The following is a 12,960-nucleotide window of genomic DNA, read 5'->3' as shown; positions in this document are numbered from 1 at the left end:
ATTCCCCTGTGGTTTCAGACGAAAGGATAGTAGGGATTGTTAAAATCCTTCCCTTATCAAAGGACAACTGGGCCCTAACTAGGCTCCAGGGTCCTGTTTTCCCTTGTCCAAGATTCCCCCTACCAAGTTCCACACTTAGTTCTCTTTCTCCTCAACTGGCTTGCACAACTGCCCTTTACAGCCACGCCTGTACTAAGTGTGCAGTTCCAGAACAACTCTCCCGCGCAAAGCCCCATGGCTTCCCCTCATAGTTGCCCCTCACATTCCAGAGCAAGAGCCAGACTCAGTCATGGCTACATCCAAAAGTCCCTGGTCTGAGAGCTGGCTTCATCTCAGGTGGGGCCACTGGACCTGCCATCTGAGCTCCTGACCTCTGCTCACCAAACAAATGAAGTGCCTGATTTTGAACTGAAACATTCTGGGCCAAAATTATATTACACTGCCCCATTTATGGCAAGTAACACTTGCTAAATTCACTCTTAAGCATTTGGTAACCTCATATAATAGGAATATGTTAATATGAAAATGTGTAATTGTGACTAAATATGGACAGTAAAAAAGTGACTACCATCTTGTAGTTGAGAAAAAGAAATAATTATTTTAAAGCTATGCTGACCCACCTCATTAAGGTCTACAAAACTGTAAAAAGACTCATGACAAGACTGTGAAAACCACAAGTTTCAAAGCTCTTAACCTTTTTTTACAAAATGGGATGTGCCTGGGTGGGGGGCAGGCAGGGGTATGGTGCATCTAGCACAACACTGCAGTGCTAAAATAAATGTTCCTTGTTAAAATGAGAGAGAGGGTCAGACTTGACAGTGTTACTAGAGGGCAAGTGCTAGGCTCGGAACAGACGCAGGGACAGCATTTAACCTCAATGTGCTACACCCACAGGTATCATGCAAATGCCTCACACCACAAGTAGCAGCAGCAGCATGTACTCCCACCTTGAGGGTGTTTGGCTGAAATGAAGAAGCAAAAGCCCCTGGAAAGAAAAGTCAGTCAAGAAGACTGGAGAAAATAAACCACCATTGTGCACAGCTATCCAGCAGGGCAAAGCCAGCTAATGGCAGTCCAATAGATGTACAAGGTAATTAAAGGCAGTGACAGATGATATTCTAGGGATGTTTGTTGTTTTAGTGTGGTAAGAAGAGACACTATAAACACTTCTATAAAACACAGAGAAGAGATGGATAGTTCTAAGGGGACCCTAGCAACAAAGAGAAACAAGTTTCTCATCAGTCACCCCTCCACACACACAATACATGGGGTTTTCCCCAGCATACATATATTGCTGAAAGGAACATAGACCCAGGCAAAGAAGCAAAATTTCAATGCTACATCTCGTCAATGACACAACCAGATCCATAGTTCAAAAGGAGCTTGCTAATTAAAAGCTGGTCGGCTTTAAATAATTCATCTCCTTAACTCATATTGATTTGGTAGTTTAGTGGTTAGGATCTTGAAACAATATTAAACAGCTTCCTCCAGGCCTGGGTGGCGGGTGACTTTCTCCCGTAAGTCTTTGGCCCTAACAAACTTAAATGTACAGCAGTAAGAAGCATATAGAGGATCAGGAGACAAAGCAGAGAGGGACATATCTAGGCAGCAACAAAGGAAAGAAGATGCACACACAGTAGAATCAAGACATCAGGCATTTGAAGGGTGAAAAAGGAAAAAGTGACCAGTCACTACCAGCATCCCTCAATTGACATCTCTCATATTTCCTATGACTGGCACTACACATTATTCCCTATAGCACATACCCATGGCTACTAAGCATACAGAACAAGCAGGCAGACAGACATATACTGACTCACATCTGCTAGGGCTATTACGTTAGAAATTCTAAGACACATGGGCAAAATTTATAGGACTGTATCCTCTCACAGTTGCATTCAGCAAGACCTGCACAGAGACAAATCTTCAAAGCAACTGGATTCAGAAGGTGGCCTGGATGTGATCAAAATCACCCACCTGAGCAGAAACATGAATTATTAGAAAATCAGGGGCCAAAAGAGAGATAGTCCAGCATCAGGAAGGAGCACGGCATGATGCTCTGGCAATACCCAAGTATGGGGAGAAGGAAGAGAGAAGCATTGCTCTTTTAAGGCTTCACTCTCACCACTGACGTTTCAAATGCAGCAGCAAGGAGCCAAGTATCTTAGAGACTTATGGAGAGGTGATGGACCTGGATGATGGACTGGAACAAAAGGTAACAGTACTAAGAGGGAGCATGCTCCTTACTCCACTACCAACTCCTTCTGGATCCAGTATTTAGTCCCCAACACTGCTTCCATTGCAATTCCTTTTGCATTCAAGAGGCAGTGACAATCCTAACCTTGCATGCTAAATGTCTTGCCTCTTCACTGAATACCCACACCAAAGATAATCACAGGCTAGTTCCCAATGACAGCCACACATCCTGGGGAATCGTAGCTGAGCAAGGGAAGGGCAGTCTTCTACTATTCTCTTAACACAGGCAGAAAACAGAAATGGGGTGGGGTGGGGTGGGGTGGAGTGGAATGGTGAGAGAAGAGAGATGGGTTACTGACCTATCCCACTGTGAGGCCTTCCTATGTGCTGTAGGTTCAGGCCTTTGTTCATGTCTAAGAGTCCGTTCTTTGGCCAGCTCCCCATGGCAAAGCTGTATGCCTGGAAAAGAGAAATAAAAAACATGTTAGATGATTATGCAGCAAGAAGGTGCCTCAGTATCCTGCCCCTGCACCAGAATTCTACTTAGCTGTTGTCCAAAGTTACACAGCACTCTTAAGTACTCTCTAGCTGATTTTTGGCTGATTTCACAGGAAGCCCACATGGTCTCCTCAGTGCTCTGCTTTCCACCTCCACATAATTCTGCCATTACAAATTCACCCCTCCCTCTCTTAAACTTTCTTTCTCCTCTCTGCAGCAACTTAATCTGGCTTGGTGCAGAAGTATTTGACTTGCTGTGGAGAGCCATCTCAGTTTAGCCCAGATTCCACAATCCAGAATGCAATGTTCTCCACATTTGGTATGAACAGAATGATGAAGACTGCATTATGCAAATTTTAGTTTTACTATTTTTACTAACAAGCCAATCAGATTAGATCTATTATACACAAACACCAGTCACCATCAGCAACATGGTCTAGAACTCATTCAGGATAGTGCTGCCCACACTGGGTAAAGTACTCCATCTTAAATGGATGTGATGGGAAATTAGAACATTATATTGGAAAGCAGCAGTCACAGAAAGAAAACTAAGTCCATAATACAGATGAAGAACTATGAAGGGAGTGACACTGAACACCCCTCTCAGAACCCTAGAATCCTAAAGCATTTAACAGGGTTTATAGACATTACTGGAAAGACATAGCTAGCAGCTTCATCTTTTTTCATTTTTACTTTAGAGTAGATGTAGGGGGCCTGATCCAAATCAGAACCCTAGCATGGGGGTAGGGGGCTTTAATTTCTATTTTGCTCATGCCTTCAATTTCTACTGAAAAATAGTGGTCTATTTGCTTCTAGCTACATCTTTCAAGTAATATCTGTTTTAGAGCTTAGGTGCAGAACCTCAGGCCCAGAGGGCAAATTTGGCTGCCCAGGGTCCCAATCCAGCCCTTAAGGGTTCCCCAGAAGGCCATGCCCCCTTCCCCAGACTCCAATCCCTTTCTTCCAACCACCAACTGTTGCGTAGTTTCCCAATTTTTCTGCAGTTTTTCCCCATTCTAAAAGGTTGAAACACATCTCCTAAGACTTTGTTGTTGTTCAGTCATTCAGTCATGTCCGACTCTTCGTGACCCCATGGACCATAGCACATCAGGCCTTCCTGTCCTCCGCTCACTCCCGGAGTGTGCTCAAGTTCATATTCATTGCATCAGTGATGCTATCTAGCCATCTCATCCTCTGCCGTCCCCTTCTCCTTTTGCCTTCAGTCTTTCCCAGCATCAGGGTCTTTTCCAGAGAGTTTTCTCTTCGCATTAGGTGGCCAAAATATTTCAGCTTCAGTATCTGACCTTCCAATGAGCACTCAGGGTTGATTTCCTTTAGGATGGACTGATTTGACCTCCTTGCAGTCCAGGGGACTCATAAGAGTCTTCTCCAGCACCACAGTTCGAACGCATCAATTCTTCAGCGCTCAGCCTTCCTTATAGTCCAGCTCTCACAGCCATATGTTGCTACTGGGAAAACCATAGCTTTGATTATGCGGATCTTTGTCGGCAAGGTGATGCCTCTGCTTCTTACTATGCTCTCTATGTTTGCCATAGTTTTCCTCCCAAGGAGCAAGTGTCTTACTTACTGGCAATAAGAGCTTTAAACTAAAATATGCTGGTACTTCAGGTTCTTTGGCCCCACCCCTTTTTCCTTCAGCCCTACCCATCACTGGAACGCAGCTCCCAAGAGCTTCTCCAAAATTCAGTTGGACCCTCAGGCTGAAAGCGGTTCAACACCCCTGGCTTAGAAGCTTCCAGTTCTGTCCCAGCCTGATTACTCCTGAAGCAGATAACTGGGGTCCAGAGAGTAATCTAAGGGTGTTTTGTTTCGTTCCATTTCAACAGTTATGTTGAACCAGGTCTGGCCAGTACCACTATGGGAGACCAGCATACACTGTGAGTTACTTAGAGGAAGGATGGATAGAAATGTAGCAAGAACAATGGACTCTGGAACTCATCAACAATGGTAATTATGCTTTTTGCACTCTGCTCTGAGCTTAATATCTATTAAGGAGGCAATGAATCCATTAGCCAAGCAATATTTCCTTCTCTATTTGCTTAACTCCATGAAATCTATTTATAATTTATTTGTTGTTGCTGTATGTAATTAAGATATTATTCCTGTCTGTGCTATTCTAAATTTACTTATGCCTACAATCCAACAACATTTAGGAATTTAGCCACGAGCTACAGTGCTATATTATGAATGTAAGTAGTTGGATGGGGTAGCTGGGCATAACATGAGCTCAGTACTGTTAGGGCAAATAGGGCTCAAGCTAGTTACCAAGCTACTGTTCCTCAAAGAATTATAGAATCATAGAATAGTAGGGTTGGAAGGGGCCTACAACGCCATCGAGTCCAACTCCCTGCTCAGTGCAGGAATCCAAGTCAGAACATCCCTGACAGATGGCTGTCCAGCCTCGTCTTGAATGCCTCCAGTGTGGGAGAGCCCACCACCTCCCTGGGTAATTGGTTCCATTGTCATACTGCGCTAACAGTCAGGAAGCTTTTCCTGATGTTCAGCCAGAATCTGGCTTCCTTTAATTTGAGCCCATTATTCCATGTCCTGCACTATGGGATGATGGAGAAGAGATCCTGGCCTTCCTCTCTGGGACAACCTTTCAAGTACTTGAACAGCACTATCATATTTCCCCTCAGTCTTCTCTTCTCAAGGCTAAACATGCCCAGTTCTTTCAGTCTCTCTTCATAGGGCTTTGTTTCCAGTCCCCTCATCATCTTTGTTGCCCTCCTCTGAACCCCCTCCAGTTTGTCTGCATCCTTCTTAAAATGTGGTGCCCAGAACTGGACACAGTACTCCAGATGAGGCCTAACCAGTGCTGAGTAGAGGGGAACTAGCACTTCCTGGGATTTGGAACCTATGCTTCTATTAATGCAGCCCAAAAGAGCATTGGCCTTTTTTGCAGCCACATCACATTGTTGGCTCATATTCAGTTTGTAACCTACAACAATTCCAAGATCCTTCTCGCTTGTAGTGTTGTTGAGCCACATATCCCCCATCTTGGAACTGTGCATTTGGTTTCTTTTTCCTAGGTGCAGAACTTGGCATTGATCCCTGTTAAATGTCATTCTGTTGTTTTCTGCCCAGTGCTCCAGTCTATCAAGATCGCTTTGAATTTTGTTTCTGTCTTCCAAAGTATTAGCTATCCCACCCAATTTTGTGTCATCTGCACATTTGATCAGCGTTCCCTGCACCTCCTCCTCCAAGTCATTAATAAACATGTTGAAGAGCACTGGGCCCAGGACTGAGCCCTGCGGTACCCCACTCGTTACCTCTCCCCAGTTTGAGAAGATCCCATTGAGAAGCACTCTTTGAGTCCGATTCTGTAGCCAACTGTGGATCCACCGGATTGTTGTTTCATCTAGCCCACTTTGAGCTACTTTGCTCATCAGGATATCATGGGGCACTTTGTCGAAAGCTTTGCTAAAGTTGAGGTATATGATGTCTACAGCATTCCCACAGTCCACAAGGGAGATTACTTGATCCAAAAATGAAATCAGATTAGTCTGGCAGGATTTGTTCTTGACAAATCCATGTTGGCTTCAAGTAATCACTGCATTGTTTTCAAGGTGCTTCCAGATGGATTGCTTTATCATCTGCTCCAGAATTTTCCCAGAGATTGATGTCAGACTGGCTGGTCTGCAGTTCCCAGGTTCCTCCTTTTTACCCTTTTTGAAGATAGGGACAACATTAGCCCTCCTCCAGTCATCTGGCACCCATTCACCCGTCCTCCATGATTTCTCAAAGACAATAGACAGTGGTTCTGAGAGTTCTTCTGCCAGTTTCTTTATTACTCTAGGATGCAGTTCATCTGGCCCTGAAGATTTGAATTCATTCAAAGTAATTAGGTGTTCCTTGACCATATGCCTAGCGATTGCAAGCTGGAAGCCTGCCCCTTCAGCCTGTATTTCGGCTTTGCCGGGGGGGGGGGGTCATAGACCCTCTTTTGGGGGAAGACTGAGCCAAAGTAGGAACTGAGCACTTCTGCCTTTTCTTTGTCATCTGTTATCATTTTGCCATCCTTATTTAATAGCTGAACCACCCTTTCTTTCCTCTGTCTTTTACTATGCACAAAGCTGAAGAAAGCCTTTTTGTTGCTTTTAGCATCCTTCGCTAACCTCAGCTCGTTCTCAGCTTTAGCCTTCTTGAGCCTTTCCTGCAATTCTGTGCTACCTGCCTGTACTCTTCCTTTGTTGCTTGGCCTTCTTTCCACTTCCTATATGTGTCCTTTTTTGTTTTCAGGTCATCTCTAAGCTTTTTGTGAAGCCACATGGGCTTCTTCTGTTGCCTTCCACCTTTTCTTCTTGTTGGAATGGTTTGTAATTGTGCCTTGAGAATGTCCTTTTTTAAAAGCTCCCACCCATCTTGGACTCCTTTTCTCATTAGTCACTTGCCATGGGACCTTACTGATCATTGTTCTGAGTTTATTAAAATCAGCTTTCCTAAAATCCAGGGTATGCGTTTGACTACACTCTGCTTTTGCGTCCCTTAGAACCAAGAACTCAAGTATAACATGGTCGCTTTCCCCCAGAGTCCCTGTAACTGCTCCTGTAACTCCTCCTTTCTTCCCTCTACTACCAGGACCTGAGATTCCCAGAAAGCCTCTTATTTGGGATCCAGGAGAAAACACTACAGTTATCTTTCCGACACCCCTCAGTCCCATCAAGTGGCAAGGATAGGGAAAGAAAGGGCAACTTTCTGCAGCATCCATAGAGCCTTCTCCATACATGTCTTCGAACTGCCAGGAGCTGTGCTTGAATGGCTTGAGAACCATGTGTTACTCCCAAGCCACAGTTTGACCACCCCTACAATAGAGGAGCAAGTACCCATTTGTTTAAGAACAGACATACTAACTTTTGCTTCTTTGAGCGAGGAGAAAACTTATAGAACACTAGAGGGCACTTGTCAATCTCATTGCTGGGGGTGAAAGAAGATCCCAGACTAGTTCACAAATGGACGGGTGGAGAAGAGGAAACTGAATTTAAGTGTGCAATGTACAACAGCACCACTAACCTGGAAACAGCTGGATAAAGCTTCAGGCCCCCAAAACACTGCAATAATTATGATCTGACAGAATATCTTCTCCGTCACAAGGTATTGCAGCAGCTGTGCCATTGTGTGATATTAACAGTGCATGGCTCAGCCATACTTAGGAGTCTAGGCTGCCATGTGAGCCATTGTTCCCAGATGGGATTATGTCAATCCAGCTGAGAATATATCATCGCTAGGTCCCCAACGTATCAGCTATGCCAGGAATGAGCAGAATGGGGGATTTTAGCAGAGTTAATAGCTACCCCTTTCCCTTCTTGGTTAACCACAACTTTGAGAAGTTAACAGCTAAGGGGGTATGCAGGAGCTGTTATAATGGAAGGGGGAACAAGCCAAAATTTGGCCATGAGCATTAGGCCAAGTGGGTTTGTGAAGACTGCAATTATGCTTCCAAAAAATACAGAACTCCCCTATATGAACACACCATTTCCCAGCCATGCCAGGCTCAGCACAGACACTGAAGTTAAGCCATTCGCACACCCAATCAACTAGGAACACTATGAACATGTAGGATTAGATCCAACATCACACTAGTGGATGTCCACTAGCACAACAGGAGTTTCACCCTCTCTCCTTCCCCCTACATGCCTCCGTGTCACCCGAAAATCTGCTCCAGAGGGTTTCCCACAGCGGTGGTGGGGAGGGGGACTCATTCCCCTTCTAGTTCTGCTGACGGAACTGCTTCCATCAGCAAAATTGCAGCATCAAATTTGTTTATTTAAAACATTTGCATCCCGCCCTATATCATTAGGATCTCAGGGCGGCATACAGATAAAATCAATTTAAACAGTGTAAACCAATGCTTTAAATAGCTAACATCATATTAAATCATTAAGCTAGCTAACACCAATTTAAAATCTAAACAATAAAATACTTAAAATAGTGTGCAAACGCAGGGAATCCAATTAGGCCTCAAAGGCTTTGGTAAAAAGCCATGTTTTAACTTGGAGCCGAAATGAAACCAGTGTCTGTGCCAATTGGGCCTCTAGGGGGAGGGCATTCCACAACCGGGGTGCCACAGCAGAAAAAGCCCTCTCCCATGTCCCACCATAGCGTATGTCTCGCACTGGTGGGTCACAGAGGAGGGCTCCTCCAACGGATCTCAATCCTTGGACAGGCATATATAGGGGGAGGTGCTTTCCCAAACCGAGGTCCCAAGCCGCTTAGGGCTTTAAATGTCATCACTAGCACCTTGAGTTCTGACCAGAAACGTATTGGCAGCCACTGCAATTCCTTTAAGACCAGTGTTATGTGATCTTTACATGATGTTCCAGTCAACAGTCTAACTGTTGCATTTTGCACTAGCTGCAACTTCTGAGTTGTCTTCAAGGGCAGCCCCACATAAAGTGCATTGCAGTAGTCTAATTGGGAAGTTACCAGTGCATGCACTACTGTGGCTAGGTTATCCCTGTCCAGGAAAGGCCGTAGCTGGTAGATCAGCTGAAGCTGGCCCCAAGTACTCCAGGCTATGGAGTCCACCTAGGGCTCCAGTGACAGAGATGGATCTAGGAGTAAGTACCCACAAGCTACACACCTGCTCCTTCAGGGGGAGTGCAATCCCATCCAGGACAGGTGGCTTACCCAATTCCTGGACTTGGGAATCACCAATCCACAGAGCTTCCATATCGTCAGGATTCAGCTTCAGTTTACTGGCCTTCATCCAGCCCATTACAGCCTTTAGGCACTGGCCCAGCCAATTGCCCCCACCCTCAACTCTCACCTAAGGGATGGTTGGACCTGAGCCTCCCCAGCTATCCTACGCAATCACCCTGGGATAGCTCACTCACCCAAAACATGCACATGCATATATGCGCACGCATGCACTTGCTCAAGGAGGGGCTGGTGACCTTGCCCTCATCACTCCCCCTTCGGTGGTGGCCTGCCACCTCAGCCAGCCAGCTTATATATCCTTCCAAGAAGGGGACAGGTGGAGGTTGTCACCAACAGCTGGTTCAGTACACAGGGGCCTGGTCCTGCAGGGAATGGTGGTCTGTGGAAGTCCACAGGAAGACAGAAGCGTTGATGACAGTAGTTGTGGCAGCAGCAAGCAAGCCAGCGGGCAGCAGCAAGCACCCCCTCTTCCTTGAGCTTCCCCTTTCTTCGATGGTGGCTTCTCCTCCTTCTCCTACAGGTACTGGCTCTCAGATCCAACTCATGGCCACAAGCCTCCTTTACTTCTGAAGTCCTGATCATTAAGAACCAGGAAAACTATGGAAGAGTATAAGCACCATAAATGGGATGCAGGAGTCCTTAAACATTCCCAGCATCTTCCAGGAAGTTCTAATCAGGTTAGGATTATGACAGCATGCTGAGCAAACTACTCCTGCAACTACTACGATATTTACTGGGGGGTGTTTATTACTCACTGAAGAATTTTAAACTAAAAAAAAAAATTATTGCATCACTTCAGAATACATGTTCTGTTAACTGCTGGAGCAAAGACACCCACAATATGTGCACCTCTGGTACTCCGAGTGCCACATTTTTCTAGGACAAGGAGCGACAATGCCACTAAAGATTTGCTTCCACATCTTTCTTAGCACTGCATACTGTATATTTCATTTTCTGCTATTACCCCTTTCGTTATCCTTCAGAGAAGCTTTTGATCTCAACAAAAATATACAACATCATTAAATCAGTCTCCTTTCCAAAGAACTGATGGATTCCCAATGTAACATTCATGTTTTTTTTAAGGGTCCCATGGTCTATCCAGGACATTACAGACTTCTCAGCCCAACAATTATAACATATAGAAGAACAAGCCTTAGTGAAGAATTCAGCATGCTTTCTGTCTCACCAACCTTTGACAGTTCTTTTCATGTGTCAAAACACAAAACACAACTGAGAGGATGCTACTGCACTTATGTCCTACTTGGGGGGTTTCCCCCAGGCAGCTGGTTGGCCACTATGTGAACAGAATGCTGGATGAGATGGACTCTTGGTCTGATCCAGCATGGCTTTTCTTATGTTCTTATGTTAAAAAGGTATGTGGATGGGATAATCTGGTAGTAATTATATGGTTGGACTATTCACCACAACATTTTACATACATTTAGGGATCCATGGAACAAAAAGGTCCTCTTATGTATCAGAAACCAATAAAGAACAGGAAGCAGAAGGTAGTAATAAATGGAGAGTTTTCATAATGGAGAGAAGTAAATAGTAAACAGACCCCAAAAGGATCCGTATTGGGATCAGTGCTATTTAACATTTATAAATGATGAGCAGTCAGAGGTGAGCAGTGAGGTAGCCATGTTAGCAGATGACACAAATTCAGGATAGTGAAATTCAAAATAGAATATGAAGACCAGGATCTCTCCAAACTGGATGGATGGCCAACAACATGGCAAATAAAACAAAGAGTCCTGTGTGACACTTTAAAACTGTGTTTCATCTGAAGCATGAAGTGTTATCCTTAGTTGGCAAAGAAGTGGGCTCTTGCCCAAGAAAGCTTATGCCACAATAAATTTGTTATAATCTTTAAGGTGCCACACAGGACTCTGTTGTTTTTGCTGCTACAGACTAACATAGTTACCTCTCTGAAAAATGGCAATGAGATTGCATATAAATAGGGCAAAATGATAGACACTGGGGCAAAACAAAATCCTAACTATATATACACTGGCACAGTTCACTGAAACCATCAACTCAGCATGCAACAGCAGTGGAAAAGTCAAACTCAATTTGGGAATTATTAGGAAAGTGATTGAAAATAAAACAGCTAGTCTCATAATGTGTTTATACAAATCTACACTGTGGCTGCATTTGGAATACTATGTAAAGTTCTGGTCATCCCATCTGGAACAGGTACAGAAAACAGCAGCCAGAATGGTCAAGTGTTGGAACACATTCTCCACTAGTAAAACATCTGAGGCTCTCTTTTTTTTTTAAATTTCGAAAAAGGACAACTAAGGGGAGACATGATAGTGCTTTATAAAATTACTAATGAGGCAGAGAGAATGGACAGAATTTTTTCTCCTTCTCTCCCAATAGAAGAAATCAGGGTCACCTAATAAAACCGATCAGCAGCAGATTCAGAAAAGAAAGATGTACGATTTTACAAAATGCATACATTTACTACCAAAGGAAGTGATGATGGCCACTGGATTAGATGACTTTTTTTAATGGGTTAGACAAATCCAATGGAGAATAGGTCTCTCAGTGGAACCTAAATGTTTAGAGGCAGTATACCTCAGACTATCAAGCACTGGAGCCATGGAGCCACAGTGAGGAGCATCTAGTGACTCCATTCCATGTTCGTGGACTTTCCAGAGTCCTCTGGCTGGCCACAGTAGGGAAAAGAATGCTAGACTACATACCCCCAGAGAAAGGTCCATCAGGTCTTTTCTAATGCTCTTATCCCCAACTCAGTGGCATTCTCAGACGACAAATGTGGACAGCTGTAAAGCGCAATGTCAAATTTAACAATGTTTAATACCTCTGACACCCAGCTACCTAAGGCCACGTGCCTAAGTTTGGCCAGAACCTAATCCTCAACAGCTTGGACCATTCTAGAGACTATGCAACTTGAGGGTCATCAGCTCCCACACAGTACAGAATGCAGAAACTGAACTCCCTTTTTCTTCAACAGCACCTCCTGCTGTCACTTCCGTGGCGTAAGTGACTGAGGTCAACATACATTGTCTCTCATTCCCCAGAAGATAAAACACAAAGAGGTTTGCAGAAAAGCATCCTTAATGAAGCAACCACCTCAAGGAAAGCAAGGAGCAGACACCCCTAACAAAGAGAATTCAGAGTTCCAGTTGCAGCACAGTGACACAGTTAGGAGACTCATACAAATACCACCAGCAGCCCTTCTGAGTAGCAAACGCTTACTCTTTCAAAGCCAGTGTATTTAAGGCCCCTCCCCAACAATCAGTGCCACTGTCGAGATGTCCCTGGAGTTCCATCATGGGGTTTTGGGTAGTTAATTTATTGCCACGTATGTAGCCATTTATGCTGCTTTGTTACTCCTGCCTTAGCAAAACACAGGGGCTCCACAGGTAATTAATAGACAACACTGCTAATCCTATTGGGAGATGATTAGCAATTAAAACTCCTAATTAAGTCTATGCATAATTCACTGAAATTACATCCCTGTGTACACAATGGAGAGGTTTCCTTCGCCTTTGACAAATATGCAGTGATATCTTTATTACTCATTCAAATCACTGTAGCCCAGGATCTGGTCTATTG

At 44.3% G+C, this 12,960-nt stretch overlaps 1 protein-coding gene across 3 annotated transcripts in view; it reads right to left on the bottom strand.

Annotated features, from left to right (window-relative positions):
* The window catches only part of ERI3 (ERI1 exoribonuclease family member 3), a 271,698-nt gene that overhangs the window by 107,969 nt on the left and 150,769 nt on the right, over window positions 1-12,960 (bottom strand). For all 3 annotated transcript variants that reach the window (XM_084852745.1, XM_084852748.1, XM_084852746.1), the window contains exon 7: window positions 2,556-2,655. In XM_084852745.1, the coding sequence (XP_084708871.1) occupies window positions 2,556-2,655 (100 nt within the window). The remainder of the gene's footprint in view (window positions 1-2,555; window positions 2,656-12,960) is intronic.

The sequence above is a fragment of the Heloderma suspectum genome, chromosome 4, assembly GCF_057233095.1.
Source record: "Heloderma suspectum isolate Gila_16-S chromosome 4, 16-S_ref, whole genome shotgun sequence".
NCBI classification, from domain to species: domain Eukaryota; kingdom Metazoa; phylum Chordata; class Lepidosauria; order Squamata; family Helodermatidae; genus Heloderma; species Heloderma suspectum.
Note: the sequence above shows the minus strand (reverse complement) of the source record. Positions and strands in the feature narration are given on the sequence as shown.